The 22,183-nt window shown below is 39.0% G+C and overlaps 1 protein-coding gene across 2 annotated transcripts in view; it reads right to left on the reverse strand.

Moving 5' to 3' along the window:
- Window positions 1-2,872: 2,872 nt before the first annotated feature.
- The window catches only part of dtd1 (D-aminoacyl-tRNA deacylase 1), a 37,587-nt gene continuing 18,276 nt past the window's right edge, over window positions 2,873-22,183 (reverse strand). For both annotated transcript variants that reach the window (XM_057843749.1, XM_057843750.1), the window contains exons 5-6: window positions 16,750-16,918; window positions 2,873-10,431 (exon numbers count right to left, since the gene is read on the reverse strand). In XM_057843749.1, the coding sequence (XP_057699732.1) occupies window positions 16,763-16,918 (156 nt within the window). In that variant the 3' untranslated portion in view covers window positions 2,873-10,431; window positions 16,750-16,762. The remainder of the gene's footprint in view (window positions 10,432-16,749; window positions 16,919-22,183) is intronic.

A 22,183-nucleotide genomic window follows, 5' to 3' on the forward strand; every position in this document is an offset into this window, starting at 1 on the left:
AATAACATGAGTTGTATGCGAGGGCATGTCTATGTTGACCCACTTCGTGGTTAAGATGGCGACGCACGGTCTAAAAATAGCATTTGTGTGGTACGCTATTGATTAGCAACATGAACTCATGAGCAGTAGCAGAGGAAGTGGGGTGCTGCAGCAACCCTTGGTGTTAGGGAGAAAAAAAGGGTTTTGGTAGATTTTTTTTTTTTTTTTTTAATGAATCAATCAATAAAACATTGAAACAATAGTGTATTATAACCTTGAGGATTAAATATATATGTTTACGAAGTTGTTTTTTTTTGTCAATAACATGGTCACCACCTGACACCTTGCTTAATACCAGGTCACGTTGAATAAGGTGCGAATGGAACAGAACAGTTAACTATTGACAGAGGAGGCGTTAAATTGGCGCAAAAGCTAAATAGCAATTTTATTTTTACAAATAGCGAAATTTTCTAAAATTCAATTCCAGGTCGAAAATGATGATGATTATGATAGTTTATATTAGTGTCCAGCAAGGAAAAGTTAGCAGGTTTAGACCGTGGAGAACTTCAAATAGGTAAGACACACTTGAAGTGTAGCTATATTATTGTTTGTTGTTGCTGTTGAGCTGCCGCCATGCAGCACGCTGTTGGATACTCATGTGCAATTTACAGTATCACAAAAGTGAGTACACCCCTCGCATTTCTGTAGACATTTAAGTATATCTTTTCATGGGACAACACTGACAAATTGACACTTTGACACAATGAAAAGTAGTCTGTGTGCAGCTTATATAATAAAATTAATTTATTTTCCCCTCAAAATCACTCAAAATATACAGTAGCTATTAATATCTAAACCCCTGGCAACAAAAGTGAGTACACCCCTATGAAAAAACGTACTAAATGTCCAAATTGAGTACTGCTTGTCATTTTCCCTCCAAAAATGTCATGTGACTCATTACAGGAGTGCTGTCAGCATTGCTGCAGAGAATGAAGAGGTGGGGGGGTCAGCCTGTTAGTGCTCAGACCATACGCCGCACTCTACATCAAATTTGTGTGCATGGCTGTCACCCCAGGAGGAAGCCTATTTAGTGTATTTGAGTGTTGTGAAAAGTGGATGTTAAACAGAGGCTTTTTGGACCTTTTAGTTTTCAAATTTGTTTGTGTGTCATTGCGCCGTCTAGCTGTGCGGATGTGTATTAAAATACACGGGCGCTTTTATTTCCAAAACAAAAACTCCAATACACACTGTAGGTGAAATAGAACGCTGCCGTTGTCGTACCCTAATAGTAGTACGTCAACTATCTAGCATGCACGTGTACTTTCATCGCGCAAACCGTGTATGGAGATAAAGCGCAAGCATGAGAAATTTGGACAGAAACAGCTGTTTTTGGATGGGAAAAACAAAATAAGATCCTCAGCGCCCCCTGCTGTGAGTCTCCCTGCTCATGAGAACAATATGCCAAACAATTTGACCGAAAAAAAGAAAATTAATAGAACAAAAACGACAGTGTCATTGGACAGAGGGACAGTTGTTATTTTTGCTGCAGGCACTATCACCTCCCTTGCTATGATGAGGGGTTATTTTGCACTGAGCAACTTGGTATGCCACCTTATATAATGCTAACAGTGCTCACTGGTTTAATCATGTAACACTGACAAAGCGGGATGATTGTTGGCAATATTTGGCACGTTTTTGCTGAAAAAAATGTTATTGGGGTCTAATGGGACTAGCAAGGTCTAACGTCAGACGTGAAGTCTTAATTGATTTGGCTTCCAGCGGTCAGCAGCACTGTATTAAAAGTCAAAGCCAAACGCTACATACGTACGCTTCGTCATATTTCCTACTCTTAGATCTTCATATCTCCACTGCTCTTTGCGGTGTGCTCGTTTGGTTAAAAAATACTGCACACACTCTGAAAATGAAAGTGCCACTGCCAACCACTGAGTGGATGTGCAATTAAACTTCAATTTAGTACCGTAAAAACATATGTTCCCCGAGGTCACATGCGCCACCCCCAGCATCGGGGGGCGCGCCCCACCATTTGGGAAGTACTGCTTTAGAGGACTGCTATGGTATGGAGGACCAAAAGGGACAGAATGAAATATATAAATTAGTTAAAATGGGAATAAATAAAAATGTCATTGAATTTGTCATTTCTTAAAATACTAGTAGTCCATTTAATGTAACAAAAATAATAAAGAAACAATTATTTCACTATTTAAATAATTATTTCAGGGGCATGTGTTGCAGCACTTTATGAATTTATTTTATCTATCACACTCACCCATAAAAGTCAGTGGGTGTGACTAACACCTGACTGATTACTCAGCGCATCAAGCCAAGATGTGTCGATTTTAGATAAACAATCGATGCAGAGCCAGTAAACATTACGATACACTAGGTGGCGCCTCCTTTATTTTAATAAAACAATTTTGAGTGTTATTTCAATCCAGCCAAGGGCACACAATTTCATTTGTACTTGTTTAATCTCATTTATACCTGGTATTTGCATCATGGTGCATGCACCACAGTTGAAAATATCCAGTTCCCTCTAAATATGAAGTGGTACAATAGAACCTAGATCACGACCTGACATATTTGGGTCATGTTTTCTTTTCGGCAGTTCTGAAGTCTCAGCAAGAGCAACTCATTTTCCTGTCCTCCTACTGCTCCAATGCAGAACAAGGGAAGCTCAGCTGAGCATCATTTGAAAGTGAAAATGGGGGAGGGCTGTGTATGGTATAGTTGAGCAATCAAAAATAGCACGCTGACCTAAAAAAAGCTTAAAAGGTAAAATGAGGACAATGCAGATGATCCAGGTGATGATGCTGTTATGACAATGATCCAAGTATTACAACTAAAAAAAAAGACAAAGGACATGTATCCATTTTCTAACCATCTTTATTAAATAACAAAAAAAATCAACAATTACAAATTACATTGTTTTATTCCCCATTCCAACATATACATGCCAATTCTCCACAAAGGTAAATATTAAATTTGAACACTGATCCCAATTGAGACACAATTCTTGATTGATTAACTTTAGATGATTAACGGTCAATATTGGCCTTTAAAAAAAAAAGAAAAAAAAAAAAAGTACTAATATTCGTAGCGGAGGACTTCATGGGTTCATTGTCTTGAATCACTACAGTTGTTATTGTTCTGTTCTCATATATGAAACAGTAAATTATTTCAACAGGCCATCCAGCAGCAGTGTGATAGCATCATAAATCATACATACAGCAGTAATACAGCACAGGTCCATTACTTAACAGTCTCCATAAAAAAAAAGTGGCTTGCGTGCAGAGGTGGGTAGTAACGCGTTACATTTACTCGAGTAACTTTTTGAGAAAAATGTACTTCCAAGAGCAGTTTTTCTAAGCCATACTCTTTACTTTTACTTGAGTAGATTTGTAAAGAAGAAACGCTAGTCTTACGCTGCTACTTTGGACTACACTAGTCGTTACATTTTTACTCTTTACATATTAGATTTTAGTTTTTTTTTGCCACAGACAGCAACAGTGGCTCAACCATTAGACTTCGTAACAATAATCAGGACTCCATTAAAGCAGTTTCAATCAATAGACCCCACTCACCAACGTCACACAATGACGTGTCGCTGTATCCGGCCACCATATTGTCCGTCATTGTTTATCCGTATTCTCAATGTTTTCAATTTGTCGTGCAATTTATAGTGCAATTCATGGAAGCCCCGGTGCTTTCAGACCCTGTAAACTCATTGGATGCGTTGCATAAAAGGCGTTATGTGGAAAAGCTTCAGTGTATTTATTCGCCAGATCCATATTTGATGCCTAAATCGATATTTTTCGACCCGCTGTCTTCGCCCTCTCTGCCTGACATCTGCTACCCTGATATCTACAACTATCTTGTCCACACAACCCAGCCTATTCTCATGAAAGTTTAAAAAACTTTAAGCAAAATTACCCCGTGTGACCCTTTACTTCCAATTTTCTAAAATGGCGACAATTAATAAAAAAATAAAAAAAAGTTGACTGCGATGGCCAACGCTTCAAGGATAGGTGGATATTGGACTATTTCTTCAATAAAACATGCAACAACTGTGTCTGCCTCATTTGCAAAGAGACAGTCGCTGTTTTCAAAGAGTTCGATGTGACGCGATAATGATATTACCGAACAAGACACGCTGACATGTACGACATTACAGGGAAGATACGCAGCGAGAAATTATAGCAACTTGAAGCTAGTTTAATTTCACAGCAGCAGTATTTCGCAAGAGCCCGAGTGTCGAAAGAGAACGCCACAAAGACGAGATTGTTGAAATTATGAATTAAAAAAAATAATAAAGCAAATGTGACACACAGAAGGGCTTGCTAAAATTTGTTTAAATATATTGTTCTATGTAAATCAGCCAAGGTAGCCCCCCGCATTTTTACCACACCAAATCTGGCCCCCTTTGAAAAAAGGTTTGGACACACCTGTTTAACTGATGGTCCATAGAGGAGGCCAGCTTCTTTCACTTGGTACCAGCTAAATATTATTCAAAATATAATGATGGCGGAAGAAATAAGCATCTTGAATTTGAAACTGTATGGTGTCGGCGATTCGCCTCACAATGATCTTAATTGTGGTTCTCAGCCCAAAACCCTCTAAATATATATTAAATGCATCTTACCAGATATAAAATGACTACTACATAATCTGTGGTGATCGTTTGGTGCCCAGTTTTCTCGTCGAATTGCAGCAGTCCATCTCGCTCTCCTCTCCGGGTCTCTCGGAATACGGTAGAATTTCAAGTCTCTCCGTCTATCTTCTCTGTTACTGCAACCAACCGCCACACACGCCTTCACCATTATGATTATTAACGTTAACGAGCAGAATAACACGCCATAATAGGAGGAATTTACGTAGCGGTAATGCGTAAACACAACCTGACGGACAATATGACGCGGAGGCGTGGTTGTGACGTCATGTGAGTGGGGTCTATCGGCACCAGAGTGTGAAGGGTTCAGCGGCAACCCATGCATTGAGTATGTGGGAGCGGACTTCTCGGCGAAACTGAGCGGTGGACGGCCGTCTTGGGCGAAGCGGCAAGCTCGAATGAATTTGCAACAAGAGGCAGGGCCCAAAATAGAGCTTGCTGTATTTTCAGAGCGGCGCCGCGCTTACGTCAACAACACATTCAATAGCAGAGGGGCAGGCGTACTTATATCTGTGCTATCAGGCTGTTTTGGAAGACGGATACACGCAAATCAAGGCCGAAAAAACCTTGATAAATGCGCTTTTTTAAAAGTTTCGAGAGCTCTGAGGCTACGTCTAAACTAGGACAGATAATTTTTTCCAGGGTCTTTTGCTGACTATTTTTTATACATGTCCACACTTACGTTTAAGGTGTGTTTAAGGGCGTTTAAGGCCCCCCCGCTTCTGCAAGGTACGCCTGCATTTGCGCAAACTACTAATGCGTAGAAACGAGCAGCCTCATATGTTACGTCATTGCGCGCGCAGTTTACCTCTGAACCGGAGACTCAATACTCGCCGGCAGCAAATTTCAAAATTACTACACCTTCTTGACTGTCATTATTTTGTGATCACTGTTTTTTTTTTGTGAACGCAATTGATTGCGTCACGCAGCAGCGTTAGGGTTTAGGCTTTTACGAGCACTTTGCCGAGTTGTGATTGATATATATCATTTAGAAATCAACGAAAGAATGACATCGTTACTTGGGATGTTACAATCGATACTCAGTTGCGCTCTCACCACTTGGAAAATAACAAATAGAAGCATATGGTGTGGTTCTGCGTATATTCCTTGGAAGCCGCAACCAGGAGTGCTTGTGCATAACAGTGGCAATCCTGGAAGAGGCGACAGTTTTGAGAGGCAGAAATGTCGTGGGAAAAAACTGATAGCGCGCCTCTTTGACTGGGGGTACCCGGCAGGTCACTTTTCCGGGTTTAATTTTCCTCTATGCATTTTTATATACTCATGTTCGGTTGGCATTGAGTTGAGAGGGGCCAGCCTCGCAGCTGGCTGATCGGAGACAACGCGGGAGACAAGTCGGTAAAAAACACTCTGCTACAAACATCTCTGCTTCATCCGCGATGGGAGGACCACAAATGGGCACCGAATTGAAGCATATTATTGAAACGTAGTTTGAAGGTTCAAGAAAATGTGTGGAAAAGAGGAGCAGGAATGCTACTTCGTGATCGTCCGCTTCCATACGATGTCGTCATGCCGCACTAAATATGGCGACGGCATGACATCACTTCCTTAGTATCCGATTGGTGTACGGAGACAGCAGTCCATATTTAGCAGTGGGTAATATTACCCGCCTACATTATCCGTCTATAACAACTAATCCGGATAGGAGGCATACTGGTGTAGCCGACATGCCGTATAGTCCAACTAATTACACGTTTAAGGCCATTATCCGTCCTAGTGTAGACATAGCCTGAGACTCTGGAAAAAGCTAAATAGAACCTTGATGTGTGTTCGTGTGGAAATGTTGTTCATGAACACCAAATAACTAGTCACTTTCTCACTAAAACTAGTAACACTTGTTACACAGCTATTATAATGCCCCCTTCCTTGAAATAGGAAAAGTTGCTGTTTTCTTGTGCAACAATGAAATATAAATGCATTGGTGCTTGGGACTATAGTAAATATGCTTGCCGCTTTTCACTTCCTGACAGCGTCTACGTCAGGTTACGTGGCTCCTCCCGTTTTGCGCTTGCCACGGACTTCTTGTCACACTGGGCTGACGCCTTTACACCAATCAGACACAAGCTTGCCGTTCTGTGATCACGCCAGCCTGTTTAATCATGTGGCGACTTCAAAGCGCAGTAAAAAAAATGATTCTTTGACATAAAGCGCCGCCGTCAACATGACCGGAAAGCATGGATTATAATCTATCTCCCTGTTTTTATTTGGCACTGAATGACCACGCAAAACGAGGGATATGATCCTTTAAGTTTCATAATAGGAAATATATTTTTTCCACTTGAGGGCTCTTTGGACGAATAATGGTTAATTTTTGTAGATTTTTTTCTCTCACCAGAATTCACTCTTTTGTTTATCTTTGGCTTCACGTGGTTATGTAATATGTTATAGTACAGTATAATAATAACAGTTTATATAGATTACTTTCTGCTTAGAAAAAAAAATAACATTGTTTAAAAAAATAAAATAAAAAACATCTTAAGCATTAACTCGCAATGTTACTCATTACTTGAGTATTCTTTTCACCAAATACTTTTATACTTGTACTTGAGAATATTTTTGGATGACTAATTTATTTTTACTTGATTACAGGGGTGAAAGTGGGCCGGAACGCCGTTATGGTAAGAGCTTCGGCGCCGGAACAAGGTGGAACGGTGCTTTGATCCCAAAAGTATAATGGCAACTATCAAAACCCCATGCCAAAAACAACCTGCCTGGCTGCCACACAGGCATCACCAAGAGGAAAACAATCTACTGATGTCAGATTTACATAAACAAGTGTTACCAACAAGCATAATAAAGTGCTAGTGTAGCGTCAGCCGTTTCCACAGATATCTAATATTTATCTATTCCACGGACGGCACGGATCGGAGCTCTCTGCAGCTGCAGCAGTTATCGGAATCTGACGAGACCAGGTACAAGCAGTCGCGTTGAAGGACTCAGTTGTCCGTTCGATTGGCTGACACACTGACATGTGATCAGCAAAAACAGTTAACTCCGATAGGTTCAAATGCACGTTTTCTGAAACCAAAAGAGCAAAAGAAAAAAAGAAAAAAAATGAACAGGCTTGTTGAATTACGCGATAAAAAAGGACAAAGCAACAGAAAATTCATCAGATCTTTAATACAAAGTAAAGATTTGAAGAGGCTTATTTATTTATTTTATGTACTTTAATGGGGAGGTTCAGAACATCTTTCATGTCAATGTGCACTTTGGACTTCATTTATGTTAGGCTACTTACAATATTTAGTCCTTATATTTTAAAACACTCAATGTTTGAGTGATCTTGAAAATATATTCCATTACACTGTGTATAATGTAAGTCATTTGTATTTATTTTTGTGAATGTTTACTTATCTTTATTCTTTATAAAAAATAAAAAAAAATGTTTACATTATCTTCAATTTTAATGTACATCCTATGTTCTTAAGTAGTTAAAATGTAGGTTTTTCATTTTTAGGAGGTAGAGGTTGGGGTTACAGCTGTTTTTGATAAGTGTTTTTTTGCAAATGATTGAAAAATACAATTTTGAATGAAAGTTTCTAATGTTTGCCTTGTGATAGTATGTTTAATGCAGTAGTCGAATGCATGTATAGAAAAACAGTTGTTTTTGTGTTTGTGTATGTGTTATAGGTATAACTGTGCCAAAAGCAGTTTTCTCTGCATTTTAGTGCTATTAGGTTTCACCCCCACCCCACCCCCTGGCAAATCTAGCCACTTTCACCCCTGCTGGAGTAGTATAATTTTGAAGTAACGCTACTCTTACTTGAGTAACATTTTTGGCTACTCTACCCACCTCTGCTCGGGTCGGATAAGATAATCCTTTTTTCTCTTTTACCTGTCCTGTTTGGCTGCTTAACTCATTTGCTCCCAGAAATGTATAAATACGTTCCATTTTTAAATGCTTAATTGTCCCAAAAACGTATTTATACGTCTTTTGCGTTTTTTTTATTTTTTATTTATTTTACTTTTTTTTTTACAAGAAGCATCTATAGCTTGCGATCTATCTGATAAACAAAAAACAAGGCTCCAAACCCATTTTAAAGCAATAAAACTGGCCACTGGAGGGCAGTAGCGCATTTTATAACACCCGCAACCCGATTCAACAGCAATGAACAGCCGGGCAGCACGGTCAGAGCGCTGGCGGCATGATGCCAGGCGGCACTCCAACCGAACAAAACAACTGAGAGGACACCTGGGAGGCCAGGCGCTGGACGACCGAGCAAAACGAGTGGGACCCCCAGTGCAGCGGCTCGCTGAGCAGACCCCGCAGTGACGCAAAAATAATCCATCTTTGTGAGACAGACAACGACGAGGGAAAAGTTTACACGGCTGACGTGGCGACAACGCCATCATCTCGGCGACAAAGCGTCATCTCTCAGTAGTCATGTGTAAATAAATTGTTACTTTGCTATCAAAAGCTCTATTTGTCTGGTTGTTCATGGTATTTTGTAAAAGGAAAACATTATTCAGATGTTTGGGATGTAACTAATGCAAAAAATAGCTTTGTTAAAATCAAAAGTTATGTTTGAAATGTTTGCGTTTACAAAAAGCTAATATTCTCCGTTTTTTCATCAGAAATTGGAAAATTGCTCAAACTAAGCTATTTTCTAATGCTGATTTCTAAAGAATGGAAAAAGATATGAACTTACATTTTTTTCTGCTAAAAGAAGAGAGTAATCTTTCTTTTGGTGGGTTCCATGTTTATATAGCAATAGAACAGAATTTTCTGTGGGGCTTGCAAAATCAGTCAAAATCCAGAAAAACGGCCGGGAGCGAAGGGCCTTGCTCTAGTGAAAATGGCTGGAAGTGAATGAGTTAAACAAAGAGAATGGTAATCTACCTGTCCTTATAGACTGAACAGTTTTAATGTGCATAATGGGAGTTATATACTCCCATTACGGTTGTTCATATTGCTCAGATATATAAACTTCGCTAAAACCTGGACTATTATGGGCTGAATGAGGGCACGATGAGACAGTTGTGCAGTTGTCACAAGCTGAAAATGGTGTTTTTTAAAACATAATGAGAATAAAAGTAGGCAAATGTTTATGTCAGTTCAAGTATTTTAGTTGTTCAATGTGCTGCAGATGACTAGTTAATTACTGTGGCCAACTGGCATGCAAAATCACATTAGTTCTGAAAGTCCTGGAGGAAATTTATGTCACTTACTCAGATGGTAAGGCACAGCTTTGCCTGTAGGACTTTGACTCAGATATTTCAGAGGAAAAACATTTGAAGGAATTCCAGGCCTTAAAACTGTTAAATAGATGCTGAGTAATTTGAACAGTAAATATAAATTTGGCGCATTGCAGTAGGGACTATGTACCAATCCCACCTATACATTATCTGGATTCCTTGAAGTGGCATGTGGTTTAATTTCATTATAGAAGTAAGTGTGGCTCATTTGACTTTCAAGACAGATTTATGCAATAACCCCATTCGGCAAAATCACACTTAAAAAGAAACTGGAATTTATTTCTGATATTGAGATATTATTCATTTGAAAAAGCTCCAACATAATCATGGTCATCATGCTGAAGAATTAAAAAACTTGAAATTGAATTATAGGCAGTCCACAAAAACCACTCCCCGATTGCATGACGTGATCATCCCTATGCCTTGACCTCCAAGGACGGGTGGAAGGGACGTGTGCTGATTTCCATGAAAAAGGAGAGTCCTAATCACTTTTGGACTCAATGAGAATGAAGTCCTTCCTGAGGAAACTTATTATGTTGTCATTCTGTTATCTGCATGAGAGGACACAAAACATTTTATGTTTTTCTGGTCTTGCCTTATCAATATTATTTGAAGGGATTAAGCATCAAGATTAACACATAGATGATGGATCCTAGCAATTAACTACAATTTCTTAGCACATTGTTCATCCTAAGTCCGTTTGCAAAAAAATGTTTTGCCTTTTCTTTCCGTCTGCGATCAGAAGAAGATCTTTAAAAAGCCATCTGAAGGTTGCAACTTTTTTGGCTCTAAACTGTGCCACGATAAACATTCAGCATTACGGCATTAAGTCAATAAGTGTGCATCTGTTGCAGTTTACTAAAATACTTAAAATAAATAAATAAATAAAAAGAAGAAGAAGAACCAACAGGGTACGACCAAAATCTTCCATTAGAAGATTTTCTACTATCTAAGTTAGCTCACAGGCTTCCATTGACAGTGCTAGACATCCAATTCATTTTCAATGAATTGGACATCTAGCTCCGTCAATACACCTGAGGGTTCACAGCCAGTCTTTTGTGGGCATTTTCAGGTCACTTACTGTTCATTTTGAGGCACTTCCTATTATTTTGGAGACATTCTTGAGTTGATTCTCTCTCTGACTTGATTCTCTCAAGAGTAAGGGACCTATAAATGCCCAAAAATCAACATGAAGTGACCAGTAAATCCCCAAAAGGAAAAGGAACTGACTGAAATTTAACACCAAATATCTAGTAGCCTGGGACTAGCTGCCACTGGCGGCCATTGAAGTCCAATTTGAAGTGGGAAGGATGGCAGCGAATGAACGATTGTTCATTCACTGTCACCCTCCCAGTTCAAATGGATTGGATGTCTACTATCTGATATAATCATCCCAATTCACAGCAGAAAAATGAAAATAGCTTGTTTTTCTGGCTATAAGATGTTTTGTAGAATATCCAAGAATGATTTCCTGACCAATGAATCGACAGTTGTTGTATCGTCATATCGTGAAATATTCGTTATTGTGGGACACAATATCACAAATCGCATCATATCGTGAGATACCCAGAGGTTCCCACCCTATTGTTTAACTTTGAAAGCAGCACATTCAGACATCCAAAGATAGACACTTCCTCATGCTCGCTAACCATCCACCCCACTGACTGTTAAGAGCAATGATTTGAAATTCACATGTTGTACATTCAAATTGGATTCAGTCAGCCACATACTAATGACAACTGAGGTTTGCAGAAACCCAAACAAAAAAGACAAACTAAGATAACTTGAACAATAAAATCTTGCGTACTTTCAGCCCTAATTGTTCTCCAAACTTGGTAAAATGCCACCAAAGGTTATGAAAAATAATGTAAATAAAACTGCTTTAGTTTTTCTCTAAGAAAGGAAGTACAAAACTAAGTTTGAAATCTCTGAAATTCAAAATGTTCACACTCCTCCTTCCACAGGGCAAACATTTCTAAAAGTGCTTTTTGTGCATTCGCCTCTTTGGACATCAAGAGATTCAGTTCTTTTTCATCCCTCCCAACTCTCTTGCCTGCTGTCAGACAAAAGGCCTTATGTAACTGAAAGCTCCATGACTTGGGGGGCATATGAACCCAACATGCACTTGAGAATTACATAGCACCCTGCTTTAAAAGTCAGAGGCTTTAAGATCATCCACAGTTTGTTCATATCTTCAAGAAGCTTAATACACTTGATACAAAATAACTCAGACTTCAATGCTAACTAGAGTTGTAACGAAAACCGACACTTCCGTACCAAGTTGACGCTAAGATTCTGAAAACGTGATGTTACTGCCTTTTCTGCAATACCCGGAGTATGAAGGCAGCAGATCTGACCGCTTCTTTTGTGTTGTTCTGTATGTCATAGTGGGCGACACAAGTTGCCAGATAACCGGTCATTTACAACACATCATATAACCTGTGCTGCATTTGCTACCGGGCCGCAGAGAAATACTAAATAATTTGTTAACGACCAAAATCTGGCCTGTGCCCGACGAATCCGAGTAGAAATGTATGTACGTCACCCTCTAATGGTTGGCCGCTGTTACTGGGGTGTTTGCACACCTATAGCAAGCCCAGCGTCAGTCAATGTAAACAGTAACGTTAGCTGCTGTTGGCTGTGTGCACGATCGTAATCGTAATCGAATTGTTAGGTGCCCAAAGATTCCCAGCTCTACCCATAATATACCCCAAACACAAAAAGGATTGCTAAAATCAAAGAAAACTTCTTTTAAAATGAAAAATTAAGTGTTCAAATGCCAATTTTTGAGTCTCAAATATTTTTTCGCATTCAAAAACTTTTTTTCTTTGATTAAAATTTTTCTTGTTTTGGTTGAAGTGATTTTTCGTTTGAAATTATATATACTGTATATTTTGTATGAATCATCTCATTTTTTCATTTATTAATAATGACACAAATGTCCTCGCAAAAATGTGGACCAAACACAAAACATTACTTTACTCAAAAAAGTTGCTTCAATCAAAAAAATTGACTTCAATCAAAAAAAAAATCACATAAAAAAAACTTTGAAATGCATTTTTTTGAATTTCAAAATTTTCTCATTCAAACACATTTTTTTGTTTGAGGTGACTTTTTTTTTTTTTAATTGAAAATAAATATTTTGATTGAAGCAATTTTTTTTTTTTTTTAATCAAACAATGAAGACACAAATCTACCTCCATAGGGCTCCGTCCAGGTTTTTTTTTAATTGAAAATAAATATTTTGATTGAAGCAATTTTTTTTTTTTTTTATCAAACAATGAAGACACAAATCTACCTCCATATGGCTCCGTCCAGGGGATACAATTTTTGACTGAGCTAACTACATAGGCACAACACCGGCAGGCATACCATATTCAATGGATGATGATCTTGGTGAAAAGTATAGCTGTCCTGCCAGCAACCTGATTTAAATTCCCTTCAAGAATAATGGGAAATTTAAAAAAACGCTCATTTTCAACTTATTATTATAAATATTCTTGTAAGTCAATTTTATTGCTGACACTGCGTGTTGGGGTCATCAACATGTTGTGCCCCCCCCCGCCCCAGAAGTCAAACTCCGCTTTTGATTTTCGACCCAGTTCATGGATGCCCACACTAAGCCTGTCGCAATATGCAATAATTCCATTTATCGCGCGATATATAAAAATGAAGGCGGTAATTTTTCCGCTGCGATTTATCGCCTCACGTGCACGTGTGTGTGCGCATGCGGCAGACGTGCTGTTAAAAGTTCGTTACCAACTGCGCAAAATGCATCTTCGTTCCAGGTCCGGCAAAAACTAGCGCCAGAGCCAATCGTTCCCATTATATCCTATTGGTCAACGTATACCGGCCGCGTCAGTGCTCCGGAGTGACTGTGGACCATCTATGGTGCGCCGGTGTTGTTGACGTGTGGGCGCTCCCGTCAGGAGTGACATTTCACGCGGGGCGGCTATTTTTCGGCACAACGCTGGATATTTACAACAAAGTCCGCCAAAACATTGTTACCGACTTGGCTGCTACGAATAACCTCACTTTGACAACGAACAGCTGAATGAAATTAAGAGCGCTGTGCTTCAAACTCGTCCTGTTTATGAAAGCCGTCATACGCTTGCGCACACACACTAGATATCATGAAATGGCAAACTAGAAGTGCTACGGTCCATGCCATTGGCTACGTGAGCCCAGAGTGATTATGGGACATGTAGTCCATATACTAGAATTCTAAACAGTCATCAGTCATTTGTCACATGAGGTTAAGAAGTCCAAATCAATCCATACCAGTGACTATAGATAATGTTGCAAATATTGTTAATTCAGTACGTGACACAGATGGATTCGGACCATAAATAGGATGTCTTGCTCATGTAGTAAACCTAGCTGCTAAGAGAGCTGTAGAAATCAACGGTGTGCCCTGCCTCACTTTACAAACAGTAAAGATTGTTCTCAGCACTTTTATACAATTTTTTTTCATATCAGTAAGAAGTAAGCACATAAATATTATGCACTAAAATGCATGTTCATATGATGGCAATTTAATTTTTGCTCGTTAGCAAAAAAAAAAAAAAAAAAAAAAAAAAAATACAATTGTTTTTTTTTTTTTTTTTTTTTTTTCAGAGCATTAAATGTATTGAATCGGCTCAAAATTCGTGTCCCCCATATCAAAATTCGTACCGAACCATGACTTAACTGTATCGTTGCATTCCTATGGAACACCATTGCAGAAGCTATGACGGGAAATGTTTTCATTTTCCTAAATGCTTAAGTTATTAAGTGCAATTTTTTTTAATTAAACACATTTGATTTATTCTGTGTTTCTGTGCGGTATCAATATTGTTGTTTTTTACTTAAGAGGCAGGGTCTATTGTTTTTAGTTGTGATTTCTTAAAAAGTATATTTGAATTTAAGAGTAAATATTAATCGTGTTTAAATGGGTGTACTTGATCTATTAAGATTGTATTCGCACTGTGTTATTGTAAATTGGTTAAAAAAAATTGGGGGGGGCGCAATAATATCGCATATCGCAATAATTTATGAGAATAATTATCGCACACTAAAATTTGTTATCGCGACAGGCCTAGCCCACACCATGCTTATATTTGCTATCATTTATCTTTATTTCAATGGTAAGTGTCACCTTTTTTTTTTCTCCACCTGCACCAACCTTTTTGGATCCAATGTTGATTTCTCTCACAAGAAAAATCAGCCATGTGTCCGTCTTCCGGCAAAACAAGGAAACTGGAGCGCGCAAAATTATCGTATTCGAGACTGTCGTCGGATGTAGAAACAAACCGCAAGTCAAATTTTACGTCGGATGTCGAAAAGATCGTGTGTCGAAGTGATCATATGTAGAGGTACCACTGTATTTGAAAAAAGTGACATTTATCTGATTAACCGATTAATCGTTTAATTAATCGTCCAATTAATCCATTATAAGGATAATCGTTAGTCGCACCCCTATTACGGACATTACAATAGGCATTACAATAATCATTCATTGTCATTCAGTCATAAACAGTTTTAAATAGGTTATCACAAAAATTACGTGAGCGTGCGTGGGCAACAGTATTTTTTTTGTACTTGAATGCTACATGACTGATGCACAGTTAAGTTTAATACTCAAAGGCTATCCTACAGTACAGGCACATTATTAATTTTGTGTATTCTATTGTTTGATACTTTAATAATTTTTTTATTTTAATACTTTAAAGCTTCATGCCGATTAGTCTGTATAAGCACACACTATTGTTACTTCTAATAAAGAAGTGTACGTTAAAGTACATGGGATTTATTGTTTGGTTTCTATTTTTGCCATGGTATCGAAATGGTATCGACATCGACTAAAAACTTTTTAACTTTAAAACTTTAAAAAAAATTTAACTGTTTAGGATGCACACTGGCAACAAGGTTTCCTTGTGCATAGAAGCACGAAAGAGGCTGCTTTTTGAGAGTGGCAACAGTGCCAGTTTGATGGCATATCCCGTTATGTGCGTGCCTGCCAGAGTTCACACAGGGAGAACAGCTACGCCACTTCAGCTAGCAGTAGCAGAAAAGGCACGGATGGAGATGACTCAATGCCTACCTGTCTCTTTTTATTCTACTACTCATGATAATCAAATACACATGATCAAATACAAATGATAATCTAAATGAAATCGCAATGTACATTTGTGTGGAACTGTACATTACAACAATAGAAACTATTCTTTTCTTGCAAACACTAATAAAGAATAAAAAAGTGACTTTTCTTGTGTGGCAAGGGCAGTCGACCGAGAGCCAATCTATTAGGATGAGTCCTAGCCGGGATGAAGAAGAGCGAAGTGGCTTCCAGCCGGATTAAACGGCGATAAGCGAACGAGGTGTGGAGGTCACGGGAAAAAATGTGACATAAAAAAGAGGAACTTGTCGTGCGATAAAAGTACTGTACTAAACCACAACAAATGCACATGCATGCATTTAAATATGACTCTATTTGTATACTGTTTGCTTGATTAAACTCCAAACTACTCACGCAATGACTCACATGCACTGTACTCTGTGTGACGCGGGACATCAAGGGAAAGCAACTTCAGAACGGGCATGTAGCAGCGATGAAGCAAATTTATTTTACTGTCCTTCATTTAATAATTTATATTTTTAGACAGGGTGCTGAGAAATATTGTGGCCTAACACACACAAGCATTTTCAAGGACTTTACGCAAAATTCAAGCGTTTTTTTCAAACCTTGAAAACACGACTGTAAAATACAACCATTTTCAAGAATTTCAAGGACCCATATGAACCCTACATAATAAATATATACAAAGTGGCTATGCACATGTTTGCAAAATACTGCACATGTGCACTTGGGTGTTTTTTGCCTCACTTACTCAGTCAGGACATCTAGGGCTCTCTTTCTGAAGACACGTCACCCTCTGCCCCACTACTCGCATTAGTGTCCTGTCGGGCACGAAGGGCACTTTTCTCTCTGCTTGACTCGGAGGGTACCTTGGAGCGGGCCTTTTCTTTCCTTTGCTGCTGCTTCTCCAGCTTGGACAACTGAGGAAAAACATTAAAAATGGGACTTTAGTTATTTCATCCTTACAGTTTAAAAATTTTAATTAATTCTGACTACCACATGTGTAATTATAAAGGCAACTGACTGTTGTGTCTGTCAAAATGACTACAAATCAATAGTGACTAGAATTTGACATTGGACAACAAAAATACTGTATCTGAAGAGCTCTACTAAAGATGGACGGCAACAAATTAAAACATTTTTTCATAATGCAAGCATTTTTAATGTGGTAACAGTTACAAGAGACATATGTAAGTAAAGAGCTTGAAAATACAGTGTTTAGGTGGTCGTTGGCCGTTGTTGGGCATGTTTCTCCCGATTTGCTCAGTGATCGGAGCGCCATGTTTGACATTCATATGGATCGGGCTACCTTTAGAGCAGCGCAGCCGGCCGGAAGAATTGTTTGTACGTGCCGGTGAATTAATTCCATGCCTTCAAAGAAAGTAGAAAAACTAACAGCCTTTGAAGTTCGGCAGTGTGGTGACTGCAAAACCAACCAGTTTTACACACAAAAGTTTTGTAGTCATTTAATGGAGTATTTCATTACTTTAGAGATCGTGAGTTGCAGAGCTATTCACCTCAATGTAAAGCGCTGGACATTAATTTGTATTATTTATTATTGTAATTCTTTCGTAAAACAAAAATAAGGAAGTGGGTCAGCAATAGTCTTCACTTGCTTTATTGAATGTGAAGGAATTAGGCACACATACACTACAAATTGCTGTCAGCCTACGCCAGCTTGTCTGCCACTCGATAGATCTCTCAGAATGAGAATATCTTTTATTGTTATTGTACGTCCCCATAAAATGAAATTGGAATTCTCTAACTCAGTGCAATAATCACGTAAACATTTAAATAAAATTAATACAAATAAAAATATAAGTAATATTAGGCGGCACAGTGGCAGTGTAGAACATATTCTCTGCAGTTCAGTTTTCAGCATGCTCAGTTGGATTGGTGTCAGATGATAAATTGAGCCATTGCATTATAGTCCATTTTTTGTGATCGCCTTGCAGTTCACAAATAGCGGGAACATTGGCCTCGATAGAAAAGATGGTGATGCAAGCACGTGCAGCTAAAAAAATGTGCAACCATCAAGCATCGTATACTCTTTGTGAAGGGAGGTCACAGTCAATACGCTGAAAACAGTCACTCTTTCACCCATCTAAATGACTGAAAAGGCCTCCTGATGCTCAAAAGTCCACAATAATCCACATGCACGCAAAACATTCACAGTAAATATCCGGAATATTTCCTCCCAATAGATGCGATACTTAACACCGATACATCAATATTACTGTGAGCTGACTGCTTGAGCCAGCTGCTTATAAAATTCCAGATTACTGGAAAGAAAGTCACAAACTATATTGCTGCCAAATTTAGCCTATTGGCTGGCCTTTTATCCCTAATGTTCTGCCTTGGCTTCAGTTCCTCGTTGCCCACAGCTAAACATCCCAACAGTCAAGATTAAAACTCTGAGGGCTAGTGTTTAACATCCCTTCATTTGGGCCAGCAAGAAGAGCTCACGACAGAGAGGGCAGCCAAAAACGGTTGTGTAAAACAGAAGCTCCCAACCACCAGGCCGCGGCCTGAGACATATGTTACGGTCTGAAGAGAAAGAATAAAGAACGGGTATAATTTCTGTTGTAGTTAGGAGTGTGACAAAATATCGAAAGTTTGACATATCGTGATACTTTGTATCCCAAAAACTTATCGATATGCTCCTGCCAAGAATCGAGATATCATTTTAAAAAGGTGTCAATATCTAAAAAAATAAAATGAAAAGGAACCAACAAGTGGCTACCAAAATCTTCCACCATAATAGTGTCTCAGTTAACTCTAAGGCTGCATTGAATGTGTATGACGCCCAATCAATTTAGACTGGATTTTCAGGGCATTTACAGGTCACTTGCGGTTCATTTTAGGGCATTTACAGGTCGCTTCCTGTTGCGTTTGAGTCAATGCCTCTTCATTTGGGAGATTCCCTGGCCACTTCCTGTTCTGTAACCCAAAATCAACAGGAAGTGACTAATAAAATGCCACAAAATCAACAGGAAGTGACTGAAAATCAATCAGGTAATGATCTGAAATGCCCCAAAATTACCTCGTTGCCTAGCATTGGCTGCCACTGATGGCCATAGACGTTCAATCCGTTTGAAGTGGGAGTTCAAATGTAAATTGGAATTGGAATTTAATTGGAATGTAAACTCATTCCAATTCACAGCAGAAGCTTGTTTTTCTGTTTATTAGTTGTTTTGTAGAATAGTTTGGAATGGTTTTCTGACCAATGTATCGATAATCGTTGTATCGCCATATCGTGAGATCATCGTTATTGTAAGCTTTGTATCGCAAATCGTGTCGTATCGTGAGGTACCAAGAGGTTCCCACTCCTAGTTGTAGTAATTATTAGAATCCTAAAGATGTTATTTTTAGGAAAAATGACCAGATTTTCTTTGACTGAACATTGGCCTTTTGACAAGTCATGACACTTGTCTCGGTCAAGTGATACAGTATGTTACTCCAAAAATATGGCTACACACCACCAAACAGGAGTGGAATAATGAATGCCTCTGGCGAGGTATTTAGCAAAAGAAAAGTGGGTAAGTCAGCAAAATGTTTACTTGCTTTGGATATAAGGTGATACGTTGCAGAGTTGCATGGGCAACGCCAAGCTACCACATGATTGGCTAGTCTGGTATGCCATTCAAGTGAATGGGACTACTTAAGTCAGAGGCCCCCAAACTACTCCACATCAGGCCGCAGTGGGTGCTGGATTTCTTTCCAACAAAACAGGATGACACCTTTGCACCAATCAAGTGTCTTACAAGAGTAATCAGTTAATTGTAGTTAGGTGCTGCTTGTTTTAGGAGAAACCTCATTGGTTAAATCAGTGCTGCTCAAATATTTTCTGTTACGCCAACCCCCCCCCCCCCCAACCCCACCCACCCCACGGAAGATATAAACGTTTTGTGCCCCCCCAACTCTCTCCCGCCACTGTAAATAGTATCATTTGTCTATAAAATTATAAAATTATTATTATTATAAATACACCTCTGCATAACATTGTGTCCTTTTTAATATAAAAGTAAAACGTAATCTAGATCAACTCACCACAAAGTTAATATTAACATTGTTTTGTTTGTAACAGATAAGACAAAGCGTATCAATTTGCCTGAATTAAAACAAAAGTCATATCCGAACTGTGAACATTTGCTACTGAAACTTCAAATTCATTAGCAATATTAACTCCTGAGGACAATATGCCAAACAATTCGACTGAAAAAAACAAAAACGACAGTGTTATTGGACAGAGGGACGGTTTTTATTTTTGCTGCAGGCAGTATCAGCTCCTTTGCTATGGTGTGCGGTTATTTTGCACTGAACAACTTGGTATACAACCTCATATGATGCTAACAATGCTCACTGGTTTACTGATGTAACACTGACAAAATGGGACAATTGTTGGCCATATTCGGCAAGTTTTCGCTGACAAAAACAAGTGGGTTATCAACGTGATAGGGGTCGAATGTCTTTAAGTGACGTCGTAATTGATTTGGCTTCCTGCTGTCCGCAGCAAGCATTTTTAGGAATAGTCTTTCCTCTTCTCCCATTTTATTAAAAGTCAAAGCCAAACGCTACATACGTTTCGTCGTATTTCCTCATCTTAGCTCTTCATATCTCCAGTGCTCTTTGCTGTGTGCTTGTTTGGTTGGAAAAACTGCACTCTGAAAATGAGAGCACCACTGCCACCCACTGAGTGGATGTGCAATTACACTTTATTCTAGTACGGCAAAAAAAAGTATGTTCCACGAGGTCACATGCGCGAACCCCAGCATCGCCCCTGAGGGGGAACGCCCCACTAGTTTAGAAATACTGGGTTAAATGGTCTGTGCTCAATCGGTAGGAAACTGTATCACAAAAGTGAGTACACCCTTCGCATTTCTGCAAATATTTAAGTATATCTTTTCATTGGACAACAATGACAAAATGACACAATGAAAAGTAGTCTGTGTGCAGATTATAGAATAGAGTTAATTTGTTTTCCCCTCGAAATAACTCAAAATATAGCCATTAATATCTAAAGCCCTGGCAACAAAAGTGAGTACACCCTTTAGAAACTATGTACAGTGATACCTCAGCTCACGAACGCTTAAGCTCACGAACTTTTCGCCTCAAGAACATTAAATTCACGAGCATATAGTCTCTGCTGACGAACTAGTTTTCGGCGGACGAACCAAACCACGCGGTCGAACAGCGCCACGAGAAGCTGACACACGCTCACGGCGTCCCAGTTCGTCCCCTCCCTTTCGTTGAGTGCGGACGTGGTTTGTGTTTGATAGACATTTTGGACCATATTGAGTGTACTTTTGCTATTATGGGACCGAAAAAGACCCCACCACAGGCTAGTGTTAAGCCTAAGAAGACATTAAACAAAATAAGGTATATTTTTCTGTAGTTTTAAGGCTTATTTAGTAGAAAATTATGTTTCATGGGGACCGTGGAACGGATTATTCTCATTTTAATGGTTTCTTATGGGAAATAAATGTTCGGAAGACGAACTTTTCGCCTTACACACACTTTCTGGGAACCAATTATGTTCGTGAGCTGAGGTATCACTGTACATCCCTAAATGTCCAAATTGAGTACTGCTTGTCATTTTCCCTCCAAAATGTCATGTGACTTGTTACACGAGTGCTGTCAGCATTGCTGCAGAGATTGAAGAGGTGGGGGGTCAGCCTGTTAGTGCTCAGACCATACGCTGCACTCTACATCAAATTGGTGTGCATGGCTGTCACCCCAGGAGGAAGCCTCTTCTGAAGCCGGTACACAAGAAAGCCCGCAAACAGTTTGCTGAAGACATGTCAACAAAGCACATGGATTACTGGAACCATGTCCTATGGTCTGATGAAACGGGCAGGCTTTCTTGTGTATGGTCTTCAGCCAGGGCTTTAGATATCAATGGCTATATTTTAAGTTATTTTAAGGGGGAAATGAATTAACTCTATTAAATTAGCTGCACACAGACTATTTTGCATTGTGTCAAAGTGTCATTTTGTCAGTATTGTCCCATGAAAAGATATACTTAAATATCTGCAGAAATGCGAGGGGTGTACTCATTTTTGTGATACACTATATGTAACATCAGCCACCCAGGCAGTAGCATCAGAAAATGAGTCGTTTTACAAAAGCGTTGTCAACACAGCAAAGAAGGTGCGTATATTTTAAATCCTTGAAGTTTTGTAAAC

The sequence above is a fragment of the Corythoichthys intestinalis genome, chromosome 8 (genome assembly GCF_030265065.1).
Source record: "Corythoichthys intestinalis isolate RoL2023-P3 chromosome 8, ASM3026506v1, whole genome shotgun sequence".
NCBI classification, from domain to species: domain Eukaryota; kingdom Metazoa; phylum Chordata; class Actinopteri; order Syngnathiformes; family Syngnathidae; genus Corythoichthys; species Corythoichthys intestinalis.